Source organism: Budorcas taxicolor, chromosome 12, assembly GCF_023091745.1.
Source record: "Budorcas taxicolor isolate Tak-1 chromosome 12, Takin1.1, whole genome shotgun sequence".
NCBI classification, from domain to species: domain Eukaryota; kingdom Metazoa; phylum Chordata; class Mammalia; order Artiodactyla; family Bovidae; genus Budorcas; species Budorcas taxicolor.
This window is the reverse complement of record NC_068921.1, coordinates 15,796,873-15,822,872: the sequence shown is the minus strand read 5'-3', so window position 1 is coordinate 15,822,872 and position 26,000 is coordinate 15,796,873. Positions and strand designations below refer to the sequence as shown.

The following is a 26,000-nucleotide window of genomic DNA, read 5'->3' as shown; positions in this document are numbered from 1 at the left end:
TCCAGGGGGTCTTCCTGATCCAGGCTCTGCTGCATTGCAGGAAGATCCTTTACCACTGAGCCACCTGGGAAGCCCCAGAGTGTACTAGAAATGCCCAAACAAAACTAATGGTTGGTTCTCTCTGGATTTCAGATGCCAGAAAGAACAGTAACTGTAATTATTTTATTACTAATTTTATACAGACTTTAAAATTCTTTCCCCATTACTATTTTAGTCATAGGATAAAGTGCATCTTGGTTCAAAAAGAGACAAGGCATCAACCCAAGTTTTAAATATATTAAATTTGTATAGGGATGTGGGGGGGGGGAACAGTGTCAGACTTTATTTTTGGGGGCTCCAAAAATCACTGCAGATGGTGACTGCAGCCATGAAATTAAAAGACACTTACTCCTTGGAAGAAAAGTTATGACCAACCTAGACAGCATATTCAAAAGCAGAGACATTACTTTGCCAACAAAGGTCCGTCTAGTCAAGGCTATGGTTTTTCCAGTGGTCATGTATGGATGTGAGAGTTGGACTGTGAAGAAAGCTCAGTGCCGAAGAATTGATGCTTTTGAACTGTGGTGTTGGAGAAGACTCTTGAGAGTCCCTTGGACTGCAAGGAGATCCAACCAGTCCATTCTGAAGGAGATCAGCCCTGGGATTTCTTTGGAAGGAATGATGCTAAAGCTGAAACTCCAGTACTTTAGCCACCTCATGAGAAGAGTTGACTCATTGGAAAAGACTCTGATGCTGGGAGGGATTGGGGGCAGGAGGAGAAGGGGACGACAGCAGATGAGATGGCTGGATGGCCTCACTGACTCGATGGACGTGAGTCTGAGTGAACTCCGGGAGTTGGTAATGGACAGGGAGGCCTGGCGTGCTGCAATTCATGGGGTTGCAAGGAGTCGGACACGACTGAGCGACTGAACTGAACTGAACTGGGGTGGGGTGGGGGGGCGCAGAGAATGGCTAATCTTTTTCAAATTCACTGAGTCACAGATATAATTTAAAAACACCTTTCGGGACACTTTCCTGGTGGTCCAGTGTCTAAGACTCTGTGCTCCCAATGCAGCGGGCCTGAGCTTGATCCCTGGTCAGGGAACTAGATCCCACACACCACAACGAAGACCCAGTGCAACTAAACAAATATTTGTTAAAAATAATCTTTGAAATGATCATTTCTACTTATCATTTACCATTATTCTGTACATGATCTTCCAGCACCTCATTTTTAAGAATCCCGCAAAGTTCTGATAGAGTTTCTAAGTGAATGACATGAATGATCAATGGCCTGAAGACATCATACAACGACACACACAGCTTCTCCAAAAGTTCGCTAAAATGAAAGAATGAAACATGGTTACCAGTAGTAATCCTTTCAGTACTTTCTAATAGTTTAAAAGTCATCCTTAATTACTTCCAGCCAATAAAAATAATGAAAATGTACTGGAAAATCATATGCGGGAACATTAAATAATGAGAAGTGAAAGGCTGATAGTAAATCTCTGAACTGTTTTGCTAGAATCAATAAAAAAGCTCAGAATAAGCAATCCTCACAGTCAACAAATTAGCTGGCCCCAGCTGAAAGTCAATTTATTATTATTTTTACTTACATTAGCAATAATCTTGTGCATGTCCTTTCAAACACAATAAAATATTTCAGTAGACTTAATTTTCCTACACCATAAATAACCTACACTATAAAATAATTTAATTATTTTTTAATTTTCCTACCCTATGAAATAACCTACACCACTATGAATCAAATGGTGACATTTTTCCCAGGAAAGACTGGTTCAAATCTCTTGAATACATACAGATTTAGATAAACAAAACTCAAAGTATTCTGGACATGCACCAAGTATTCTGACAATTTTAAACATTTGAAAAGAAAAAAGTGAGGCTGTCACTCTTTACATTGTCAACCGTACTCTTCTATATATAGTCTTTCACCAAAACCATAACATATGTTTGTTTGTTCCGCATTATGAGAGTCATAATCTTGGGATTCTTATGAGTCAAAATCGCCAATATGAAGAACTCAGAAGTGACTAACAGTGGATTTGAAAGACACCTTGAGAAACATAAGAAGAAGGATTTTAAATAGTATCTACATTTTTAAGTATCTCTCATGAGTTAAAATCATAGAATTTTTTTAACTAGAAAGAATTATTATACTTAGTGGAGATAAACGGCTCCATATACCAAAACAGCTGCCTATACAGGATTCTTACTCTTGTAACTTACTGTTTCCATAATTATAAAATTATGAAAGCATATTGGCCTTTAAGCTGCAAATTTATTTCAAAGTAAATAGCCACTGTCTCATCCAACAATACTCTGTTCATATACCCACAAAAATTAAAACACGCCTCAGTTAATTTTAGAGTACTACTATGATATAATAAGCCATTAGCAAACTAAATCTTAAAAACAAGAATTGGAGTCCATGTACCACGTACTCTAATTTTGATGTTGGTTTTGTGAAAAATTCATTGTAAAGCTGGTGCTCGTCCTGGCACACATGAACCATAAAGGCACAGCCACTGCGAATCTGTGGGAAACAAACACACACCACCTATAGTTAAGGCACATGACGACTCCAGCCAGCACGGATGAAGCAAAGCAGACACTTTATTTACAAAGAGACTATAATATGTAATTCATAAAACAACTTCCTAATAACAGAAAACGGTTTTCAGCATAATGGGGATATAGATGACTTTTATTTTCTTATGTTTTCTAAACTTTTGACAATGAAAAGTACTCTTCCAGTTCAAAGGTGGGTATTTAAAAAAAGAATCTTTATGTACTTTCCTACAGTCTGAATTAAAATCACACTAAATAAAACAGCACTTCTGCAGCAAAAGCTAAGATTAAACTGTACACAAATCCACCAACTCTGAAACTTCATCTTTCAAAAAACAATACTTATTTGTAAATCATCACATGCTCAAAAATAGATCAAAATTAGAATATTTTGCCCAAATGAATGCTAATTACTAAGTGAGATTTGTCATAACTGAAAGATTCTGTAAGTTTGTTGATGGGGAGACCAAAACTTATTTACTCACGTGTAGTTTCTAGCGTGTCAGAACAGCTTAAGAGAAGGTTTAACACTAAACCACAACAAGCAGAAACTTACCAAGGCACAGTGGTCTCTGTTATTCTGGCTGGTCAACTCTGTTACAGTACAAGTAATACTGGGGCCCAAAAGGAGTTCCCGCTGATCAAGGTAACACTGGTGGATGTCAGTTAGCAGTTGTTGGTATCTGATGAAAAGCAAACGAGACTGGAGCATAAACTTCTGATTCCAGGTATGTAAATTAAATCTGATCTTAAATCCCAAAATAGGGTGCCAAGCCTCCAAGGTTATATATGGTTGCTGCTCACCTGCCCACATTAAAAACTAGAAACATTTATGTACATAAAGAAAAAGCAAACAAATCACAATGATCTAACAAAACCTTTATCTTTTAAAGAAAGATTCATCTTCCAGGACTGTCCTACATCTACCTCAGTGAGAAGAAAATCCTGCTATATGGGAAAAAGATGCTTTGTAGACTCACAAAGTCAGGTCTACGACCTTGCTCCCCATATTGAGCTATGTGCCACAAGAAAAGGCTGGTATAACACACAAGGTAATTGCTCAGAAAATATCAAGGACACAGCAAACTTGGAAAAATAGCACTTCAAGGAAGGTAATTTGGAAACTGAAGAACCTGTGGGTACTCACTCAGGTATTTTTTCAGATCGTTGTTCTATCTGTTCAATGAGAGTCTGTGAAATAAAGAAAAGCTCACTAACTTCATCTGTTTTAGTAATACTTTGAATTACTTTCTGATTGTAACAGTAACAGAAGCTCATGTTAGAAAATCTGGGAATACAAAAAAGCTGAAACGTAAAAATCACCTAAAATGCAAAAATTTTTTTTAAAAATGACAGTATTTTAGAATATTTTCTTTCAGTATTTGTATGTACACAGTTATTTTCCTTTTTAAACAAAACTGGAATTATACTATATATTCAGCTTTACAATGTGCTTTTGAAAAACTAATATTTTAAAATACTTTCCTTTTATTAAATAACATCTGTTATCAGATGAAAATATTTGAAAAGCCTTAGCCTACTGCCTGGCACTTAGTAAACAGTCACTGAGTCATCATTATAAATACTATTTAGAACATTACTTTACATGGCTATTTGATATCCTACTGAGTAGATGTACTCTAAGTCAGACATTCTTCTATTGCTAGTCATCAAGGTTGTTTCCTAAGAATATCAGCCCCGTGGTTAAGAGCTCTGGGTCTTCAAGTGAAACTAGAGGGTTTAAGTGCTGACTCCCAGTAGCTGTCTGAGTCCAGGAGAACAAGCCCACGTCACTGAGATTCCATTTCTGACCTTGGAAAGCTGATACAGTAATAATACCTAAGTCCCAGTTGGGGACTCCCAGCACCGGTCAGTAAAGATAAATATTTTTAGAGACTTTTGTTCCATTCTGCTAAAATGTTTTTGAGGAAGAAATTAAGTATTAATACATTCCATCAGCAGTATCACCGGTCTCACCAAATCCTGAAAAACACTGACTATTACACCTTACTTTGTCAATTTCTAACAGACCAAAAATACCACTCACCACTGAGCCCTCATGCCTACACCATTTTTTCTCATCAACTGTATCACTGTTAACTGACTAACAAGCAACCAACCTGGCACAATCTAAACCTCAAACTATCAACTAGCTGCTGTATCTTCTCTAAACAAGACCAAGTTTCTGCTTTGAAAAACAAAAACTCCTTTCCACTTACTTTCAAGATGGATACAAGGAAGAGAGTGGGGTCAAAGTCAGCAAAAGCAGACCACTCTTTCTAGAAACTTCACAACAATAAAAAAAGATACACATACCAGCTCCAGGCAGCTGTATCTGGGATGCCACTGGTTTAAAATACTGTACTGGTTCTCTGCTTTTCCTGAGTGAGCATGACGTGAAACATCCTTCGTGAGACGGCCTCTGCCACCGTTCTAATTTCTCATCACACTCTACTAAAGTCTGTGTTCCAGCGTCAACAAATTACATGAGGTTCTCCCCAAAGACATGTCTTTTATGGTTCTAGTACCTTCCCTGTACATGTTGCTCTCTCTGTAAAAAATATCCTTATTAATCCCCCCCAAGTCCTCTCTAAATTCAAGCTTTTTAAGCTCAAATATCAGCTTCATCTGGAAACCTTCCCTGAGCATCACAGAAGAGCTAGGTGTTTCCTGCTCTGTAGGCTTAGAGCCCCTCAACATATACTGCTATAATGTGGAAGGACAAAGCCTACCATTCATTCACGCTCATTTTCCTGGTATAAGCAATGGACCTAACATACATTAGCATTTCCAAAGGGCTGGCTAAATAAATTTCATAGCAGTATCTTTTTTATGTCAACAGACTTACTCTGACTTTGGGGGCAGCAGCTCGAAATTTCACATAAAATAGTGTAAAGGCATTGTCTGCATTAGGTACAGATGAAGGATCCTAAAGACACAAGGCAGAGGACAGAGAAGGCAGATAATTAGCAAACAAAAAATTATTCAGAAAATATAACACAAACCATGTCATATGGGTCCTGCTTGGCCTATATACCAACCAAAAGCTTACAGAGAGAAAGACTAAATATTGTTATTGCTACATATAAAATAATTGTGTGGAGCTGCCATCTCTCTCCTTTTTATAATTAAAATTTATCCTATGCTTCAAGAATTTTGGCAGTGAAAAAGCCTGAATTCAGATTCACAGTCATTTATTGACTATAGAACATTGGTCAAATTATTTAACCTCTCTGAGATACAGGGCATCCATTAAATGGAGACAAAACATACGCACAAACGTTTTACAGAGCTCAGTTATAAAGCACCAACACATAGGAAGTACCAGTACATATTAGGTATTAGTTTTCAAAATTAAAAATTTTGCACAACAGAAAACTCATACAATCTGTTCTGTAAGCTAAGAGCAATGTGAATGATGAAATTCAATACAAAAATCAGTAGCTCTAAACTGAAAGCTCAAGAAAATATTCCATATTTTTAGAAAGTAAGCTTAAAAAATAAACTGTATTACCTTTAAGGTTTTATTTTTTTTAGGAAAGAAATGTGCTCAGTGACCATCCTATCTAGCTCCACTTTTATTTTCTAACCTAACACTCAGCTAATTTTCCACCTGGCATCTACCACAATCTTCAATTGATTAATTTATTTCTTTATTGATTATTTCTCCTGAATATAAGCTCTGTGAGGGCAGGGACCTTGTTATCTCCTTTCACTACTGCACAGTCCCCAGTACAATGCCAAGCACTTAGGAGGCATTCAATAATAATAAATTTCCTAAATAGAGAAAATTAATCCATCATTTATAAAGAAAAATATTCAAATCACCCATCATATATAATTCTACCACTCAGAACCACTTTTATCATTTTGATGTATTTCCTAATATTTTCTTTAAAAAGACAGAAAAAGTTTAAGTGAGAAATAGTCTGAATCTTTTTTATTATTTATCATATAGTACTGAATTATTTCTCACACTCATGTATTCTTTGAAAATAAAACTGTGACAGACAAATATATATGGCCATTTTTCTTATTATAAATGAAGTTGCAATGTATATTCTTATTTAACAATAGGTTAAAAAAACAAAGCTCAGTCAGTTCAGTTCAGTCACGTAGTCATGTGACACTCAGCAACCCCATGGACTTGCAGCAAGCCAGGCCTCCCTGTCCTTCACCAACTCCCAAAGCCTGCTGAAACTCATGTTCATTGAGTCAGTGATGCCATCCAACCATCTCATCCTCCGTTGTCCCCTTCTCTTCCTGCCTTCAATCTTTCCCAGCATTAGGGTCTTTTCCAGTCAGTCAGTTCTTCCCATCAGGTAGCCAAAGTACTGGAGTTTCAGCTTCAGCATCAATCCTTCCAATGAATATTCAGGACTGATTTCCTTTAGGATTAACCAGTCTGATCTCCTTGCAGTCCAAGGGACTCGCAAGAGTCCTCTCCAACATCACAGTTCAAAAGCATCAATTCTTCAGTGCTCAACTTTCTTTATAGTCCAACTCTCACATCCATACATCATTACTGGAAAGACTATAGCTTTGACTAGACGGACCTTTGCTGGCAAACTAAAGTCTCTGCTTTTTAATATGCTATCTAGGTTGGTCAAGTGTCTTAATTTCAAGGCTGCAGTCACCATCTGCAGTGATTGTGGAGCCCCAAAAAATAAAGTCTGTCACTATTTCCATTGCTTCCCCACCTATTTGCCATGAAGTGATGGGACTGAATGCCATGATCTTAGTTTTCTGAATGTTGAGTTTTAAGCCAACTTTTTCACTCTCCTGTTTCACTTTCATCAAGAGGCGCTTTAGTTCTTCTTCGCTTTCTGCCAAAAGGGTGGTTGTCATCTGCATATCTGAGGTTATTGATATTTCTCCCGGCAGTCTTGATTCCAGCTTGTGCTTCATCCAGTCCAGCATTTCTCATGATGTACTCTGCATATAAGTTAAATAAGCAGGGTGACAATATACAGCCTTGACGTACTCCTTTCCCAATTTGGAACTAGCCTATTGTTCCATGTCTAATTCTGTTGCTTCCTGACCTGCATACAGATTTCTCAGGAAGCAGGTCAGGTGGTCTGGTATTCCCATCTCTTGAAGAATTTTCCACAGTTTATTATGATCCACACAGTCAAAGGTTTGGTGCAGTCAATAAAGCAGAAGTAGACGTTTTCCTGGAACTCTCTTGCTTTTTCGATGATCCAACAGATGTTGGCAATTTGATCTCTGGTTCCTCTGCCTTTCTAAATCCAGCTTGAACATCTGGAAGTTCACGGTTTATGTATTGCTGAAGCCTGGCTTGGAGAATTTTGAGCATTACTTTACTAGCGTGTGAGATGAGTGCAATTGTGTGGTAGTTTGAGCATTCATTGGGCATTGCCTTTCTTTGGGGTTGGAATGAAAACTGACCTTTTCCAGTCCTGTGGCCACTGCTGAGTTTTCCAAATTTGCTGGCATATTGAGTGCAGCACTTTCACAGCATCATCTTTTAGGATTTGGAATAGCTCAACTGAAATTCCATCACCTCCACTAGCGTTATTCATAGTGATGCTTCCTAAGGCCCACTTGACTTTGCATTCCAGGATAATCACCATTGTGATTATCTGGGTCATGAAGATCTTTTCTGTATAGTTCTTCTATGTATTCAGACTAAGGTTATGGAAAATAAACGAATCAAAAAAAAACACCCACCTCACCAGTTAACTCACCCTTTTTAATAACTGATTTGTGAGGTTCTGTAGTGTGTTCACAGTGTATGTCTTCATGAGGTGCAAAGCTTTAGAAAGACACTGCTTAAACTTCAGTAAATATACAGGATAATCTTTAAAATTCGGCTGTAAAGGAAATGGAAAGATTTATACATATGAAACATTAACAAAGCAAACATTTAATGAAAACCAACCTTTATGCAAAGCTATACAGAAAGTTCAAAGGAAGGTCTTATGTAGGTCATACGCTCCTTGAAGACAAATACTATGACTGTCTTGGTCATAGCCAAATTCCCTGTGCCTGACACAAAGCAGGACTCAATAAATATTCGCCATTTTTAGCAAAATATATTTTCAGTACCCCACAGACCTCAAGGCTAATATGTGAGGCCCAACTAGGAAAAGGAGTGGAGTTGGGTAAAATAAATACAGCTATAAATCCTCAGTGGACAGTAAGAGATGGTGATTACACCAGAGGGCTTGTCCCTTCATTTCCCCTGCCAAGTAATAATTTTTGTTTCCAATGAAGTACCTAGCAAAACAGGAAGTCAACAGTCTAAACAAATCACTAGCCCTCTTAGATGGGACAAAGCTGTGTCAGCCAGACCCTTTTTCTACCTCAGAGGCTTCCACAACAGCTGAAAGTACAACACTATTTTACATCACTACTGAAAGTGAATAAGAATTTACCACAATTTTTCTTCAAGTATATTACAGATATGTATTTTCCCTTAGGAAGAAATAATTATTGCATAAGAAGTGATGTCACAGAGATGTTAAGATATCTTTAAAACATACAGAAATACCATGACTTACATGAGATGATATGTACGTTATACAATCATCTAACTTGGCCAGCATAGGTATAAATCCTTCACTATTCACAGACAACGTGGGAGAATTCAATTTCTTTAAGGGAAAAAAAATATTTTACATTTTAAGAGTCAAAAAATAGCCTCAAATGCAGCCCATGTGTAACAATACAATAGAAGACAAATTAAAAATTATATGGATGGAATTCAGTTTATTCCTAATGAGCTTTAATGGAGCTCTTCATGAATTAGCAAACATTTTATCCTCAATTGTACAGTTACATTAAAATAATACATCAAGAACCTAGATTTTTCATATTCTAGTACTTTAAAACATAAATTTTCACATTTCAAAGAGTGGTGATTTTCTCAAAGTTAAAACATGTTTAGCAGTCATACTATGAAAGTAAAATATAAGTAAACATATACAAGTAATATGAGTATAAATAGAGGTAACATAATAGTAACATGATATTCAATATGTAATGTAATAGACAATATATAAAAATATATAAAGCTAATAATATATATAAAATATAAAATCAATTATTTCTAATCTTGATATACAAATAGTTTGTCAATGTATTCCACTATTAACAGGCTACTGTTTTTATTTCTCTCTCAAAGAACTTTAATAATCAAGATTACTTTTGATAATTTTAATAACATGATGTATATGCAGTTATTATAATTAATTTATGAGCCAGAGCACAGAAAAACGTAATTTACACAGGAGTCCTTATTGTGACAATCTCTTTGGGATACAAGAATGCTTTAAGAAGGCTATACTTTTCCTCAAACTAAACATGAGATTAGTTTAAGAAATGTTTTAATTAATATTATAGAAACACAACCACAGAAACATTTAAAATGTAATATTTCTTCTTATAAACATCACAGCTTGCAAATAAGATACTATAAGAGTCAACCAAAAAAGAGAGTTTAATAACTATAATACAATATAAAAAGAACTATTATTTAAATCATATGTGGAAAAAATCTGAACTGGTAATGGTATGTCTATCAGCCACAAATAGGAATACCTTAACAAGCAAACTGTTAAGTTAAAAATACCACTCAAGCCAATTTATAAGTTTAAAGATTATACTCAGGAGGGGGAAATAGATAAAAAAACAATGCTTACTGTGTTAATAGTTTCCAATTCATTAAAATAGGAAAGTTTTTGTTGAATGTTTTCAGCCAGATCAACAAGTTCCGACTTGCAGTTTTTTAAAAGAGAAAAATCAATTATTACAAGAATATAAGAATCAACATTCCTGTCTCAAAATTACATTGAAGAGGTTTGTATCAGTCATATAGGTTTATATTAGATATATAGTCTCACAATAATGCCTAAAGATTTCAGCAATAATGGGCTAAAATAAGCAACTATTCTTACAGTAAATTATATAAGATCTTTTTACAGAATAACAAAGCACTGCCTTTTAAAAAGCATACAAAATAAAAACAGAAATCTCTGAGATAAATATAGTAACTTAAATATTCTATCTTTAAGTCACAAGTTTAAGTGCAATCTAGATCTGTTCATCATTTCATAAACCCCACCATTACTACAATCACTACCCCTTGGTTGAAAAGTGTCAACAGGGAATTCCCGGGTGGTCCAGTGGTTAGGACTCAGTGCTTTCACTGCCAAGGCTGGGGTTCATTCCCTGGTCAAGGAACTAAGATCTTGCAAGCCACGCAGCGTGGCTAAAATTAAGTGTTAATAATAAAGAGCAGACAGAGCAAACAAATATATCCTCTTCACTCTGAAACTGTACTGAGACCTAACAGCTCAAAACATACGAGAGCTCGCCAGGGACCCTGCTCCTATAAGCTTAAAAGCAGGCTGTCCATGTAACCACTTGTATGCTTACGAATGCAAATCTCTTACAGAGCAGTGTTCAAAATTAAGGAAATCAGATTTAAATTATATTCATCTATTTAAAAATATTAAATATAGTCACTGACATTCTCTCTTCTTCCAAATTACCTGCTCTTTCAGGAGCTGTTCACAGGCTTCATGTAGGGTTCCTGTCTTATTGGACACAAAAAGATACTGTTTCTGCAATGACTCCAGATGCTGAAGAGCACTGTTTACATCATTCAATATAGCATCACACTGCTCCTGAAACCCAGACAAGTAATCCCTCATCTGTCTAGAAAACAGAACCAAAAGGGGATTGGCAATAATATTTTCCCCCAATAAGCATAGACAATAAACAACAAAATCTTGTTTTTCTCCCAAATGCTTGCATTTCAGAAGGAAAGTCTGACCTAGTCACAAACATTTATTAATTCAGAAATGTAGCAAAAACTATGTCACAAACTGTTTCCATGCTTAAGGAGGAAAATGACTGAAACTATGAGCAACAAAAGGCATCAGCCTTGGAGCCATAAACTGGCTTTTCACGTGTAGGTCAATAAATCATGGGCTCAGCTCTCCAAGACTGGGACACCAAGGTCATCAAGCAGGTCCATCCCTCAGGTCAAGTCTGCCTTTGAGGGACAAAGTCACGGGAAGAATTCTGGACCTGGAAGACGTGAGTCCAAGTCCCAGCTCTGCCCAAGTCTCCATAACATTAGGCAAGGATTCAACATTTCCAGGCCCCAGTTTAGTTATTTGTAAAATGGGGATAATGTTGCTATGAAGACCAAATGGAATCATACATAAAAGAGCCTAATACAGTGCCTAGCAATAGTTGTCACTTAATGTTAAATGAATGCAAATGTTCAACTCAGAGCCCCCAAATCAGCTAGAGATCACAGTCACTTCCTCCACGCTGTCAACACATGCAAACAAAACAACACAGCACACGCGCAGCCCAGGCGGCCATCCCTAAAGTCTCCTGGGTCTCTCCCTCTAAAGAGAAGACAGCAGAGTTCTTGACAACACTCCCACTCCATCTCAAGTTATCTAAAAATCAGTGTCTCCCTCCTAACCTAACTGACTCCTCTTTTAATCACACAACTCCCACTACCAGTTGTAATGACCTACATCTTTTCTGCTGCTGCTGCTGCTAAGTCGCTTCAGTCGTGTCTGACTCTGTGCGACCCTGTAGACGGCAGCCCACCAGGCTCCCCCGTCCCTGGGATTCTCCAGGCAAGAACACTGGAGTGGGTTGCCATTTCCTTCTCCAATGCATGAAAGTGAAAAGTGAAAGTGAAGTCGCTCAGTCGTAGCCGACTCTTCGAGACCCCATGGACTGCAGCCTACCAGGCTCCTCCGTCCATGGGATTTTCCAGGCAAGAGTACTGGAGTGGGGTGCCATTGCCTTTTCCACCTATCCTTAAAGAACATGTGACTGTTCAAGTTTTCTTTGTACCTTAATTTTATTTAAAGACACAGATTACAAAACGGTTCAGATGATCTAAAAATCAGGATAGCCAACAAATGAGAGCCACATACCTATATTTAGTTCCTTCGTCCTGATCCATCTGAGTTTGTAGCTTTGCAAACCATGAGAAAAACTGGAAAAATAGAGTATTATGTTGTCAATAAAACTACAACAAAATGAAGAGTGGCTACAAGCTAAACAGCAAGTCAGAAGGGCAGACACTAAGTAGTATTGTTTGGGGCTCAGACATTAAAAGTTTGAAGCCAGGAGATGATAATTTAATTGCATGATCAGTGTCTATATGCTAGGGAAAGCAAAGTATCTTAAAAACACTGGCCACATTCAGAGTCAAAATAAGAGTATTAACAAGACAATATGTGTTAACAGGAATAAATATTTCTTCCCAAGAGGTTATTGCCTACCTGCTAATTTGCCTAATTATGAGTAGGTAACATAGGGCTTTGGGTAAATATTATCTAATAATAACTGAGAATATAAGCTCAGAAATAATATAAAGGAGTGGTTTAAAAACATAGCTTTTGCATTAACTAAACCTGGATTTGAATTCTGGGCCCACCATCAAGTTGTATACTTAAAATGAGTACATTTTCATTATATGTAAATTATAACTCAATGTATTAGATTTTTTAATTTAAAGAGAGATATGCAAGTGTAAATTTAATTCAGATTTTTTTCTCAAATACTCCAAATAAGTTCATAGACATGGTGCAAGATTATCTTCCTATAGTTCTCAGGTGGGATCTGAAGTCAAAGGTATGCTTTATTCTCCCAAGATATTACACTTGCCAAGCACCTTGGCTCTCGTTCACTGAACCCTGATTGTAAGAGAGGGAGGTGCCTTTCAGATCCACGCTGGCCTGACTCAAGAGCTAGAGCTTTTCACCACTCTGCGGCACTGCCTTTCCTGACTAAGTGGGTGCGATTCAGCACATTTGCTCCATGTTTCACTTGGTAACCGCCTTAGCTTTGATTTTTTCTTTTTAAACTGAAGTTATAGTTGATTTAAATTTACAGCTGTGAACAAGTAAAAATAACCAAAAAACAACCGATCACATAATGTTAAATTACTGAAAAATAACCATAAGCTTTCGTCTAAAGAGAATACTGAGGTTTTTAAGAAAGAAATTACCTAGCAACAAGTGGGGGCAGGTCTGTGTATGTCCATGTGAGCACACACACATGCTAGAGGGGCGCACATTAATACAGACACACACTGGTCAAAAAGGCATAAAGTATCAAAACCTTAATAAATGTAATAGTCTATCAACATCCAGACTTGGAATATAGTATTTTTATCTGTACTGCAAATAAAACTAGGCAACACATTCACTTAAGACACTTAAGAAATAGCCACCACTAACACAAAAATCACAAAATCAAGACTGTTCTGGCAAGAGATACTGCTTTGGGAAAGATCCCTGGTGTTTTCCTTACTTGCTGCATATAATACATCCTTCTCCCACACACGTAAAAAAATTCTAGAAAGATTTTAACTACAATTTTAAAAGGTCAGAAGTTTTAATTAGGGCCTTTTTTTATTAGCCCTCTCTTGAGACATTTAAAACAATAAATATTCTTAGAAGTAAAAGCTACCATTCACCTGCTGTGCAGTTTCGATTCTTTCCTCTTCCATTCCTAAGGACGTGAATCCCTTCAAGAGAATGTCTTCTGTAGATTCGGGCACTACTGAAGTCTGTGCAATGGGCAGTGACTGGGAGGTTAAACTGCATAAATCTTCAATCGGGAGCTTGAAAAAAAAGAGCCACAAAGAGATTCAAATAAATTGAAAATTCTCTGAACTCAACTCAAGATTGGTAGTCCATCTCAGTTGTTCTGAAAGAGAAAGAAATGTTTTCCATTAAATCATCTGAGGTTAGTAATTGCCATATAATACTAACACTTACAGTTAGGCTCACTCTATGGTGACACAACCATAAAGAATCTGCCTCCCAACACAGGAGACACAAAAGATGTGTGTTCAGTCTCTGGGTTGGGAAGATCCTCTGCAGGAGGAAATGGCAACCCACTCCAGAATTCTTGCCTGGAAAATTCCATGGACAGAGGACCCTGGCAGGCCCCAGTCCTTGGAGTCGCCAAGTCAGACACGACTGAGCAACTGGGCACACACACACACATACATTAAATGCTAATCTCAAAATATAAACAGGATACCAATATCCCATTAGTAAAGTTTTAGGCTTATCTTTTGAAACCTGGTGATGAATCTGTACTAATCTGCACACGTTCTCCTACGGAGCCTCTGGTGAACTAGCACCAGTCGAAGGCAAACCCTGTGCTAATGAAAGCAGCAGGCCTCTCAGGCATCAGCACCAAAGACTGACCTCCTTAACCACAACCAACAGAACACCAGGCACACCCAGAAATCAAGGGCCACAACTGCACCTCCTGCCACCATCTCCACACAGCTGACAGACTTCACCCACATCTTCCGGCTGACCTTCTGAAATCACAACTGAAGAGAAAGAATTTCAGAGTGTCCCATCAGAATCCTGAGTGCCTCACTTTGATGCCATCAGACCCAGAATACTGTCTAGTTTCCATTACTAAAGATAGTCCCGGTGTTCATTTACCTAGAGTCACACAGGCAGGCTGTTTTTAGACCTAAAAGGGCCGGGGGCGCAGTGTGATTGCTGGGGAAGGTAAAAAAGCCCCAACTGTTTCTTTTCAATCCCAGGTTTCAGCCCTTAGCGCATGACATCTAAGGTCTAGCAATAAAAGACCTTAATCCAGGGTTTTAAGAAATTGCTTCTTATTTTTCTAGATACAGAAATTTCATCTGAAGGCAGTATTTTCTTTTTAAAGCTAAAATAAAATAAGGGAGATATAAAATGCACCATCATTAATTTAGAAATATGACCCTTTAAATGTAGGGGATTTTGTACCTGGGTTCACGTGGGGCTGTCCTCTCAGCCATGGTAAATAAAGCACTTTATAGCACAGCCTGCTTTGAACTCCTGCTCCCTATTTTTTCAGCCACGCAGTTTTTGGGATCCTAGGTCCCCCACCAGGGATCGACCCCGCATCCTCAGCCGTGAAAGCATGAAGTCCTAATAACTGGACCACCAGGGAATTCCCTGCTCACTTATGAGCTGTGTTACAATGGGCAAGTTACTTAATATCTAAGCATTTCTAAGTTAATGACGGACTTCCCAGGTGGCACAGTGGTCAAGAAATCCACCTGCTAATGCAGAACTGGACATGGAACAACAGACTGGTTCCAAATAGGAAAAGGAGTCCGTCAGGGCTGTATATTGTCACGCTGCTTATTTAACTTCTAGCAGAGTACAACATGAGAAACGCTGGGCTGGAGGAAGCACAAGCTGGAATCAAGATTGCCAGGAGAAATATCAATCACCTCAGATATACAGATGACACCACCCTTATGGCAGAAAGTGAAGAGGAACTTAAGAGCCTCTTAATGAAAGTGAAGGAGGAGAGTGAAAAAGTTGGCTTAAAGCTCAACATTCAGAAAACGAAGATCATGGCATCTGGTCCCATCACTTCATGGGAAATAGATGGGGAAACAGTGGAAACAGTGGCTGACTTTATTTTTCTGGGCTCCAAAATCGCTGCAGATGGTGATTGCAACCATGAAACTAAAAGACGCTTACTCCTTGGAAGGGAAGTTATGACCAACCTAGACAGCATATTAGAAAGCAGAGACATTACTTTGCCAGCAAAGGTCCATCTAGTCAAGGTTATGGTTTTTCCAGTGGTCATGTATGGATGTGAGAGTTGGACTATAAAGAAAACTGAGCGCCGAAGAATTGATGCTTTTGAACTGTGGTATTGGAGAAGACTCTAGAGTCCCTTGGCCTGCAAGGAGAGCCAACCAGTCCATCCTAAAGGAGATCAGTCCTGGGTGTTCATTGGGAGGACTGACGTTGAAGCTGAAACTCCAATACTTTCGCCACCTGATGTGAAGAGCTGACTCATTTGAAAAGACCCTGATGCTGGGAAAGATTGAAGGCAGGAGGAGAAGGGGACGACAGAGGATGAGATGGTTGGATGGCATCACCGACTCAATGGACATGGGTTTGGGTGGACTCCAGGAGTTGGTGATGGACAGGGAGGCCTGGTGTGCTGCGGTTCATGGGGTCGCAAAGAGTCGGACACGACTGAGCAACTGAACTGAACTGAACTCAATGCAGGAGGTGTGAGCGATATAAGTTCGATCCCTGGGTCGGGAAGATCCCCTGGAGAATGAAATGGCAACCTACTCCAGCATTCTTGCCTAGCAAATTCCATGGACAGAGGAGCCTGGAGGCCTACAGTCCCTGCCAAGAGTCAGACACGACTGAGCACTTTTCATTCATTCCATATAGAAATTAAATTATCTGTATGGGACCACTGCAAAAACAAGAAAACACAAGTATGAGAAAACAGACTTCTTGGATCACTGGGAAGCTGCACAGAGGAAAAAAAACAGTTCAGGAAGGAGACTGATCCTCAGTCTTCCCACAGACGAGCCTGACTCAAGAGCCAGGAGGGTCTTGGATGTATGTAAATATGTATTAAGGGCATCACCTGTTCACATAAACCCATGCTGAATGGCGACACAATCTCTGCATATAAAAGGACTGTGGGGGGGTAAGAATTAAGTTTCTGGAATCTGGTGAGAATCTACCTTGAGTTTAAAGTGTGGCCAGCAACTGTCTGCTGCCACCAGAGGTTCCAAGGACAGAGGGAGTAAGCGTGCCTGCTCACACTCTGTGCAGCCGCTCACCACAAACGCTGCCTCCCAGGGGAGGCGCCATCGGGGCTGGCGCACCACGCACGGGCACGAGGCCCTCCAGACAGCAAACCAAGCGATCGGAGCTGCTGAATATAGTTCTCTGTGCTATACAGAGAACCTTGTTGTTAATCTATTTTATATACAGTAGTAAATACCTGTTAATCCCAAACTCCTCAGCTATCCCCTCCCTCTTCCGCCTTTGGTAACCATAAGTTTGTTTTCTACATTTGTGAATCTGTTTTGTAAACAAGCATTTGTATCATTTTTTACCCTCCACATGTCATACCGTATTTGTTTTTGTCTGACTCACCTGACTCGGCATGATAATCTCTAGCTCATCCATGCTGCTGCAAAAGGCATTACTTCATCCTTTTTTACGGCTACTTACTAGTCCCCTGCATATATGCCCAATCTCTGGAGCTCATTCATCTACTGATGGACGTTTAAGTCGCTTCTGTGTCTTGGCTGTTCTAAGTGGTGGAGCTATGAATACTGGAGTGCATGTATCTTTTCAAAAAGTAAGAGTTTTCCAGGCTGGAGCGTGAGGGCTACTCAAATTCCGTTTGGAGGCTTCTTTGATCTCTCAGAGTAGACATCATGAGCAAAGCTGACCCTCCCGAGTTGAAGAAATTTATGGACAAGAAGTTATCATTGAAATTAAATGGTGGCAGACATGTCCAACGAATATTGCGGGGATTTGATCCCTTTATGAATCTTGTGATAGATGAATGTGTGGAGATGGCAACTAGTGGGCAACACAACAATACTGGAATGGTGGTAATACGAGGAAATAGTATCATCATGTTAGAAGCCTTGGAACGAGTATGAACAATGGCTGTGCTCACCAGAGAAATCAACGCTTCCATGTGTCCCCTCTCCACATATTATTACCAGAAAAATTGGGTTGTGTACATTTTCTTACTTAACTTTTTTGTTAAATAAACTTTTGTAATAGCCAAGAAAAAAAAAGAGTTTTCCGCTGAGGTATGCCAGGAGTGGGACTGCTGGATCACATGGGAGTTCTGTTTTTAGTCTTTTAAGAAACCCCCATACTATTGTACATAGTGGTTGCACCAATTTGCATTCCCGTCAACAGTGCAAAAGGGTTCCCTTTACAGAGTACATTTATATATCAGAATTGAACTGCTTCTTGAAAACAGAATAGTCTGTAAATGACCTTTATCAGTTATTTATGAACAGATCATGACAACATTCAAACACATAATTTTCTCACAGTTTATACGTTATCTAAGAAGCTCAGACTGGTAAAACGTCTACCTGCAATGCAGGAGACCTGGGTTCGATCCCTGGGTTGGGAAGATCCCGTGGAGAAGGAAATGGCAACCCACTCCAGTATTCTTGCCTGGAGAATCCCATGGACAGAGGAGCCTGGCGACTACAGTCCATGGAGTTGCAAAGAGTCAGATACGACTAAGCAATGAACACACACACAAAAGGTAAAGGGATGGGGATGGGGATCAGGCACAGATTTGAAAAAAGAAAAAAGCAGAAAGCAAGAAAGCACATGGAGGCTAGGCTGAAATAAAAACGCTAGACAGAGTGTGGCTTGCAGTCTTATGATAAGAAGAATACAAACAATCTGCGAAGTATATTCCACCAGAGAGCTGAGGTCCCAGTGTCATCAAGCAGCTAAAAATCGAGAACACAAGGGCACCTCCAGGCACACCAACAGCTGAGGGTTGAGGAGGAACGTTAAGAAAACACAGAATTCAAAATGATAGGAAACATTTTCTTCCCATGGACCCATTCCCTAGCCACCCAGTTCCCTCCCCAGGAGCTACTAATGTTAACTAGTTTCTCATGAAGCTTTTCTAAGACAGGTTATGCATATACAAAGGAAGTGTACCTTTTTTTAAAAACCCAAATAGCAGTATAATATATACATCTTTACCTTTTCATTTGATATGCAGCATTTTCAACAGAGTGTAAGAAAAAGATGGAATTTATTTTCTTACTTCAAATTCACAACTCTTGTCATTAAATTACAACTAAGGCATTATTTTACAAGTACAGCAGTTTAGAATGATTATATCAAAATCAAGTTGCCCTCTTCCTTTCTCTGCCCTTTTAATTCTTCTCTGAGGTAATACCAACGCTTATAATTTGAGAAACATTTCTAAGGAATTTGAGGGTAAAATGAAGAACTTTTAAAAGCAGAAGGAACCAAAGAGATTACCTGTAATTTTTATCAACTTTCTTTTATAAATATTATTCACATTTTTATTCCAAATCATCAGAAGAGTTTAAAAGTTCACTGTTTTCAGTAGTATTTTTGTTGGGTATTCCATAACTTGAAAACACAGATTAACAGCACTGTGTGTGAATTCATCAATTTAAGGTCCTATCTACTGATTCCCATGGTATAAAGTGAAATTAATACCCTTAACATCTCCTTCTATATTCACTCTCAAATTCTGTTACCCATATACCATCTCTTTTACAGACTGCCAACATTTGTATTGTTAGATCATCAAGTCTTAGGTACAGGTTTACTGAAACCACCTTTCTCTGGGTGTGCCACGCCCTCAACACTGTCGTGTCGTAAGGACCCGGGGGTGTCATACACATGTGCTCTGCCTGCCACTGCGACCAGAACTCATCCTCTGATATACTTTAGAAAACAGAATCATACGAAAACTGTATCTACTTGAGAAGGTACTACACAGTTACCCCAAATAGAATCTGTAATCTGGACGTTGTGAATAAATGAGATAATCTCAATTATGAAGGAGCATTCTACTTGATCACTTCATGCACAAATGACTACTTTCCAACCACAAGGACTTTTAAATATCAAGAAGCAGAAGTCAGCTTCCTGTCCTGTTGCCTCGTTCTAATACAAAACCATTTTCTCTCAAGCCAAACAAGCTAGAAGCCGCACTGCAACCACTTCTAAGAAACAATCTTTTAGAATCCCAAAACAAGTTGCTTTCTAAGAGGTTATGAGGGACTTCGCTGGTGGTCCCTTGGCTAAGACTCCTCACTCCCAACAGAGGGCCCCGGGGTTCAACCCCTGGTCAAGGAGTTAGATCCCACATGCCACAACTAAGACCTTTGGTGCAGCCAAAGAAATAATACACAAATACGTTTTTAGAAAAGAAGTTCTCAAAAGATGTCCTTGTTAGGTACATCTGCCCAGCTGTGTTCTCTCCTCAAAGCACCTGGAACAGAATGGGAAATCAAGAAGGGTGCGCTGGCGTCACCGACTTCCTGTTCTGGCCACTCTTTCACTCCTGGAGAGGAGACGACTAGACATCTCTGGTCCACGTGCACGGTCCCGGTGTCCGGACGGAGAAGACATCCACCACCGGAGAGGAACGAGCCCGGAGAGCTACTGCATATAAACGGGGACACTGACATGTCAAACACTAATTACAAACTATCAAGCCTTGCCTGACCAGCTGAGCGGGGCCAGAAAAAAACAAGCAAATATGCCTTTCTCTCCAAACTTTTCTCGTGCAGTTTTGGGTTGGAGAAAATCACTTTTGTAATCAATGTAATAAATGTATTCCCTAAATGAAATCTGACATTATCGACTCTGCTTGAACAAATCACTGAAGTGATACAGATGGAGACTCAGAACCTTCCTTCAAGGCACCTAACTCCTTCTTTTCTTACCTCTGGTCTGAGTGACACCTACATCAGCTCAAGATCCTAAGATCCTAGCCTGTTCTTTTAAGGTACTAATCATTTGGGGAGAAAAGCACATACATAATACAATACTGACAGATAGCTTGCTGTATGCACATACATGATTTAATTCTCACATACCCTGAGAGGCACATATCATCCCCATTTTATAAAGAAGAAAACAGTTTCACAGAAGTATCAATCTAAGGTCACAAAACCTTTAGGAAAACAGCTCTAACAGTCAATTACAGGTAACTTTCAGGGTAAATCATCTCAGCATTTTATTCAGAATGACTAAACTCAGCAGAAAGAAAAAGGCTCTCATGACTAAAAAATATGCTATAGCTACAAGAAGCCAGTCTACCTAATATACCACAAATTTTCTTATCTAACACCAACTTAATGTAACTCCCTTCCAAGAAAAGACTAGTTCACTTTCATAGAAAAGAAAATTATTAACAGCTTTATGATATTTATTGAAAGTTAGCTGGTCTCTTCAGAGAAGGCAATGGCACCCCACTCCAGTACTCTTGCCTGGAAAATCCCATGGACGGAGGAGCCTGGTAGGCTGCAGTCCATGGGGCCTCGAAGAGTCAGACACGACTGAGAGACTTCACTTTCACTTTTCACTTTCATGCATTGGAGAAGAAAATGGCAACCCACTCCAGTGTTCTTGCCTGGAGAACCCCAGGGACGGGGGAGCCTGGTGGACTGCTGTCTATGAGGTTGCACAGAGTCAGATATGATTGAAGCGACTTAGCAGCAGCAGCTGGTCTCTTACTATTCAACTAACTTGCTCAGTTCCTGCTGTTCAGGAAACACTTTATCTCCTGAAAATTGGAAAATGCTACAGAAAATCCTTTACAGATACCCTGGTTGGACAAAATAAAAACTGCGGCATTTTTTCCTCACTGCCAATGTTAAAAGAGTGACAACAGGGTTAAAAAATTCAATTTCAGTCTTCCCTGGTGGTTCAGTGCTAAAGAATCCACCTGCCAATTCAGGAGACACCAGGTTCAATCCCTGGGTCAGGAAGATCCCCTGGAAGAGGAAATGGCAACCCACTCCAGTGTTCTTGCCTGGAAAACTCCATGGACAGAGGCGCCTGGAGGGCTACAGGCATGGGGTCCCAGAGAACCAGATGAGACTGAGCACACACAAGCGCATGCAAGCCTCCCCACCCGACATTCAAAAAGAAAAGAGGGCTGCTGAAAGCAGACGAGCAGGGAGAAACCCCTCACAGGTTCCAGGATGGGTAAATGACAGGCTGGCATCTGAGTCTCACAGGAATCCAACACTAGGGGTGCACACACCAGAAGACCCTCACTGAGCCTTTGATCTTGTCAGACTCTACCTACCCAGGACTTTACATTGCCTTTTCCTCCAGCTAGATTACTTTTCTTGTCTTTACAATGCAGGCTTCTTGTTTTCCAACATGAGTTCTCTACTCAATTTTTTAGAAAGGCCTTCCATCTTATCTGAAAGGGCATGCCTACCTTATTCCCTGGTGTCATACCATCCTATTTTATTTTCTCTATATCCTGGACCACCATTTGAACTTACCTTCTTCTCTCTTTTTTTTACATATTCATAATCACCATAATTATGTAAGCTCCATGAGGCAGGGACCTTGTCTTTCTTATCTTTCCATCCTCAATTCCTGGCCCTCAGTTAGACACATAATGTATGTTAAATGACTGCCTACTAACAGTAGGCATTATATTGCAAGACTATCACATAACAGGATGAAAATGAAGAAATTCCATTTACTCCTCTCCAACCCCTTTCCCTCATGCTCAATGGGAATAATAGTTTGTGACCCAAGAGAATAGAAACAAGCTGGGTCACCTTTCTTACGGAACACAGTTTGCCAAAGGTACTGTGATGTCCAAGTATACTGCTTTGGTAACAGGCCAGATCCAATTATAAACAGACTGAAATATTTACAGAGCAAACAACTTCTATTCCCCAAGCATAAAAGGCTTTGATGGCAACGCCAAAGCAAATTTCTACCTGCTTCTTCATTTATTTCAAATCCACTTTCAGCACAGACTTCTACAGGTGGACAGAGAAACCCAAGAAAGAACACTTGTATTTTACTGCAAAGCATGAGACAGTTTAAGTGAGAACTTTCAAACCAAAGTTCTTATCCTCTAAAAGCTTAAATCGCTAAACTCCACCTGTCTTCGGACACCAAGTGTGAAAACAAGGCTTCCAACATCAAAAGTAACTATGGATGCAAATAAAATGACCTTCTGAACCTGGCCCCCCAAACTAGAAAAAGTTTGTAAAACGTCTGACAACTCATGAAAGGTACTTCTTGCTCTTATAATTAATTGAACTGAATCACACAGGCAGTAAAATGCATAGCATCCCAAAATGATAGTTAGAACTAGAAACGTTGAGACTAAAACCGAAAACCAGCATTATCTAATAATGTCCCGACCTAGCTTCCAAAGAAAAACATTTTTACTGCTCTGCTGTAAGTTAAATATAAACACAACCTGCACTTGATTCGAGAGCTCAACAGATCAACGTGCGATGAATGAAAACTGTCACCCCGGACTAACTCTGGTCTTCCCCAGGCGCCCCTAGGGAAAAGGGAAGCCGGGGTAGTCATTAAGGTGGCAAACGAACACCAACAGGAGGCTGTCCTGAAAGCGAAGCACTTCGGGTTCGCCGCGCTCTCCTTCCGGGAGAGGGTGGGCGGCAGGACTGAGCCTCGGTGACCCCAGGGACACCCGGGGCGAGACTGCCGGGGCAAAGCTCCCGGCCAACCGGCCCGCGCCGCAGGGGGAGCGCCGGCGGTCCCGGGCAGAGAGAGGCCTGACAGCCCGGGAAGGGGAGCGGCCTCGCCCACTGGAGTCGTCCCCGCGCCCGAGAAGGAGGGCAGAGACCCCGGGAGGCGGTCTGCAGGGCGGGCGTCGGCGGACGCGCCCACGGAGCTGACCCAGCCCGGCCCCCGCCGTCGCCTCACCTCGGCCGGCACGGGCAGGGCCTCGGCAGCCGCCTTCAGCGCCAGCACCGAGTCCGTCTGCCGGTCGGTCAGCGGCGCCTTCGTGTCCGCTCTCCCATCCCACAGAGCTAGCTTCTCCCGAGCGTCCCGCTCCGCCGCCGCCTCTGGCAGCGACAACAGCAGAGACGCCTCCGCCATCGCCGCCTCCCCCGCGGCCCGCAGCAGCAGCGGGGAGGTGGGGACCCCGAGAGAGACACAGAGAGGCCCGGGCCACTTCCGGGAGCGCCGAGGCTTCCAGCGCGGCACCGGCGGCGGGGCGGGGCGAGCCAGAACACCCTGACTCCGGAAGCGATTCCCTCCCCTGCGTGGGCGGGACTGAGTCCAGGACCGACGTGGCTTTCGAAGGGGTACAAGTATTTCCGGTTGGGATGTAGACCGAGAGGACGAAGGCTCTAGGGCCTAACGGAAATAGACTTGCCCCTACCGGAAGTCCCTGCCTCAACATCAATAACTTTATTGTTACGTGTCGTTATTGACAACTGTGCTCCGTGACCCTGCCGGCAGGGGCCTCACTGAGCTCCAGGATCTGCTCCCTCTCTCAGCTCACAGCGCCGTAATCTGTGGACTGATTTCCGTGTTGACGTGTTGAGTTACCACAACTTTTCAAACATTCAAAATTCCGCTGTTAGAAACCTAATTTATGAAAACATAAAAACTCAAAGGCTTAGGTATATCAGACATCATGCATGCTAAGTCGCTTCAGTCGTGTCCGACTCTTTGCAACCCAATGGACTGTAGCCTGCCAGGCTCCTCTGTCCATGGGGATTCTTCAGGCAAGAATACTGGAGTGGGTTGCCGGGTCCTCCTCCAATATCAGACATCATGCTGCTGCTAAGTCACTTCAGTCGTGTCCGACTCTATGCGACCCCATAGACCGCAGCCCACCAGGTTTCCCCGTCCCTGGGATTCTCCAGGCAAGAACACTGGAGTGGGGTGCCATTGCCTTCTCCAATGCATGAAAGTGAAAGGTGAAAGTGAAGTCGCTCAGTCGTGTCTGACTCTTGGCGACCCCATGGACTGTAGCCCACCAGGTTCCCCTGTCCATGGGATTTTCCAGGCAAGAGTACTGGAGTGGGGTGCCATTGCCTTCTCCTCATCATAAATAGTATCAAATAACCACTCAAACGTCCAGCATTGAAGAACTGGATCAATAATTCACGGCACAGATGTGTAGTTGGAAAGCTGTTCTGCCATTTATATCATGTAGATTTCAGCAACAAAATAAATAACGATAGTATTTGACCGTAACCTATAGAATAAAATAAATACCTATGAGGTCACACTGATATGAATAAATAAATAAGGAAGAAAAGACTCCACTTTACTAAAGAATTTCAACCAATAAACGTAGAAAGACCGAGGGGAAAAATCATTAAAGATATCACAGCAATAATTAAAAAGCAGGGAAAAATCTAAGGATGCTAAAATTAGTGGGCCAAAGTTTGAGGAGATACAGAAATTTGTGTAGTATCAAAGGATCTCTCAGAGATATTTATTCATGGGGGGAGGTGAGGGTTGCTGTAAACATTACAGTGGAGAAACATCCCCTTAACCAAGAGATCAAGGTCAACATCATCACCATGAAACTCCTAATATCAAGACGAACACAGTATCACTTTTGTGATATTCTTGCCAGAAATGCAAAACCACATTCTCATTATGAGAAAACATCAAACAAACTCAAATAGACAGACATCCTACAAAACTGCTCACCACTAATCTTCAAAAGTGTCAAAGTCAAAAAAACAAACAAAAAAGTCAAAGTCAAAAATGAGAAGGAAGACTGAGGAACTGTTACATTTAGGGGATGAGAGAAACTTGACAAGTAGATGCAATGTGGGAGCCTGGATTGGATCTTGGGACAAAAAAGGGAAAACTATAGAAAAAAGTTAGCCCTATGGTTTAGATAACAGTAGTGTACCAAAGTAACTTCCCAGCCTTGATTGTTGTACATGATGTGGTTATGTAAGATGGTAACACAAGGTGAAGCTGGATGAAGGGCACATCTGAACTCTAGCACTTTTGCAGTTTTCTAAAGTCTAAAATGGCATCACCGACACAATGGACATGGGTTTGGGTGGACTCTGGGAGTTGGTGGTGGACAGGGAGGCTTGGTGTGCTGCG

The 26,000-nt window shown here is 40.5% G+C and overlaps 1 protein-coding gene across 1 annotated transcript in view; it reads right to left on the bottom strand.

The window, feature by feature from the left end:
- COG3 (component of oligomeric golgi complex 3) overlaps positions 1 to 24,102 on the bottom strand; it is a 59,374-nt gene extending 35,272 nt beyond the window's left edge. Inside the window, exons 1-12 of the mRNA XM_052649973.1 lie at positions 23,838 to 24,102; positions 14,054 to 14,200; positions 12,504 to 12,565; positions 11,088 to 11,253; positions 10,236 to 10,310; positions 9,096 to 9,188; positions 8,280 to 8,405; positions 5,420 to 5,500; positions 3,719 to 3,762; positions 3,128 to 3,254; positions 2,445 to 2,536; positions 1,179 to 1,318 (exon numbers count right to left, since the gene is read on the bottom strand). Of these exons, the coding sequence (XP_052505933.1) occupies positions 1,179 to 1,318; positions 2,445 to 2,536; positions 3,128 to 3,254; positions 3,719 to 3,762; positions 5,420 to 5,500; positions 8,280 to 8,405; positions 9,096 to 9,188; positions 10,236 to 10,310; positions 11,088 to 11,253; positions 12,504 to 12,565; positions 14,054 to 14,200; positions 23,838 to 24,014 (1,330 nt within the window). The 5' untranslated portion in view covers positions 24,015 to 24,102. The remainder of the gene's footprint in view (positions 1 to 1,178; positions 1,319 to 2,444; positions 2,537 to 3,127; positions 3,255 to 3,718; positions 3,763 to 5,419; positions 5,501 to 8,279; positions 8,406 to 9,095; positions 9,189 to 10,235; positions 10,311 to 11,087; positions 11,254 to 12,503; positions 12,566 to 14,053; positions 14,201 to 23,837) is intronic.
- Between the last annotated feature and the right edge of the window lie 1,898 nt (positions 24,103 to 26,000).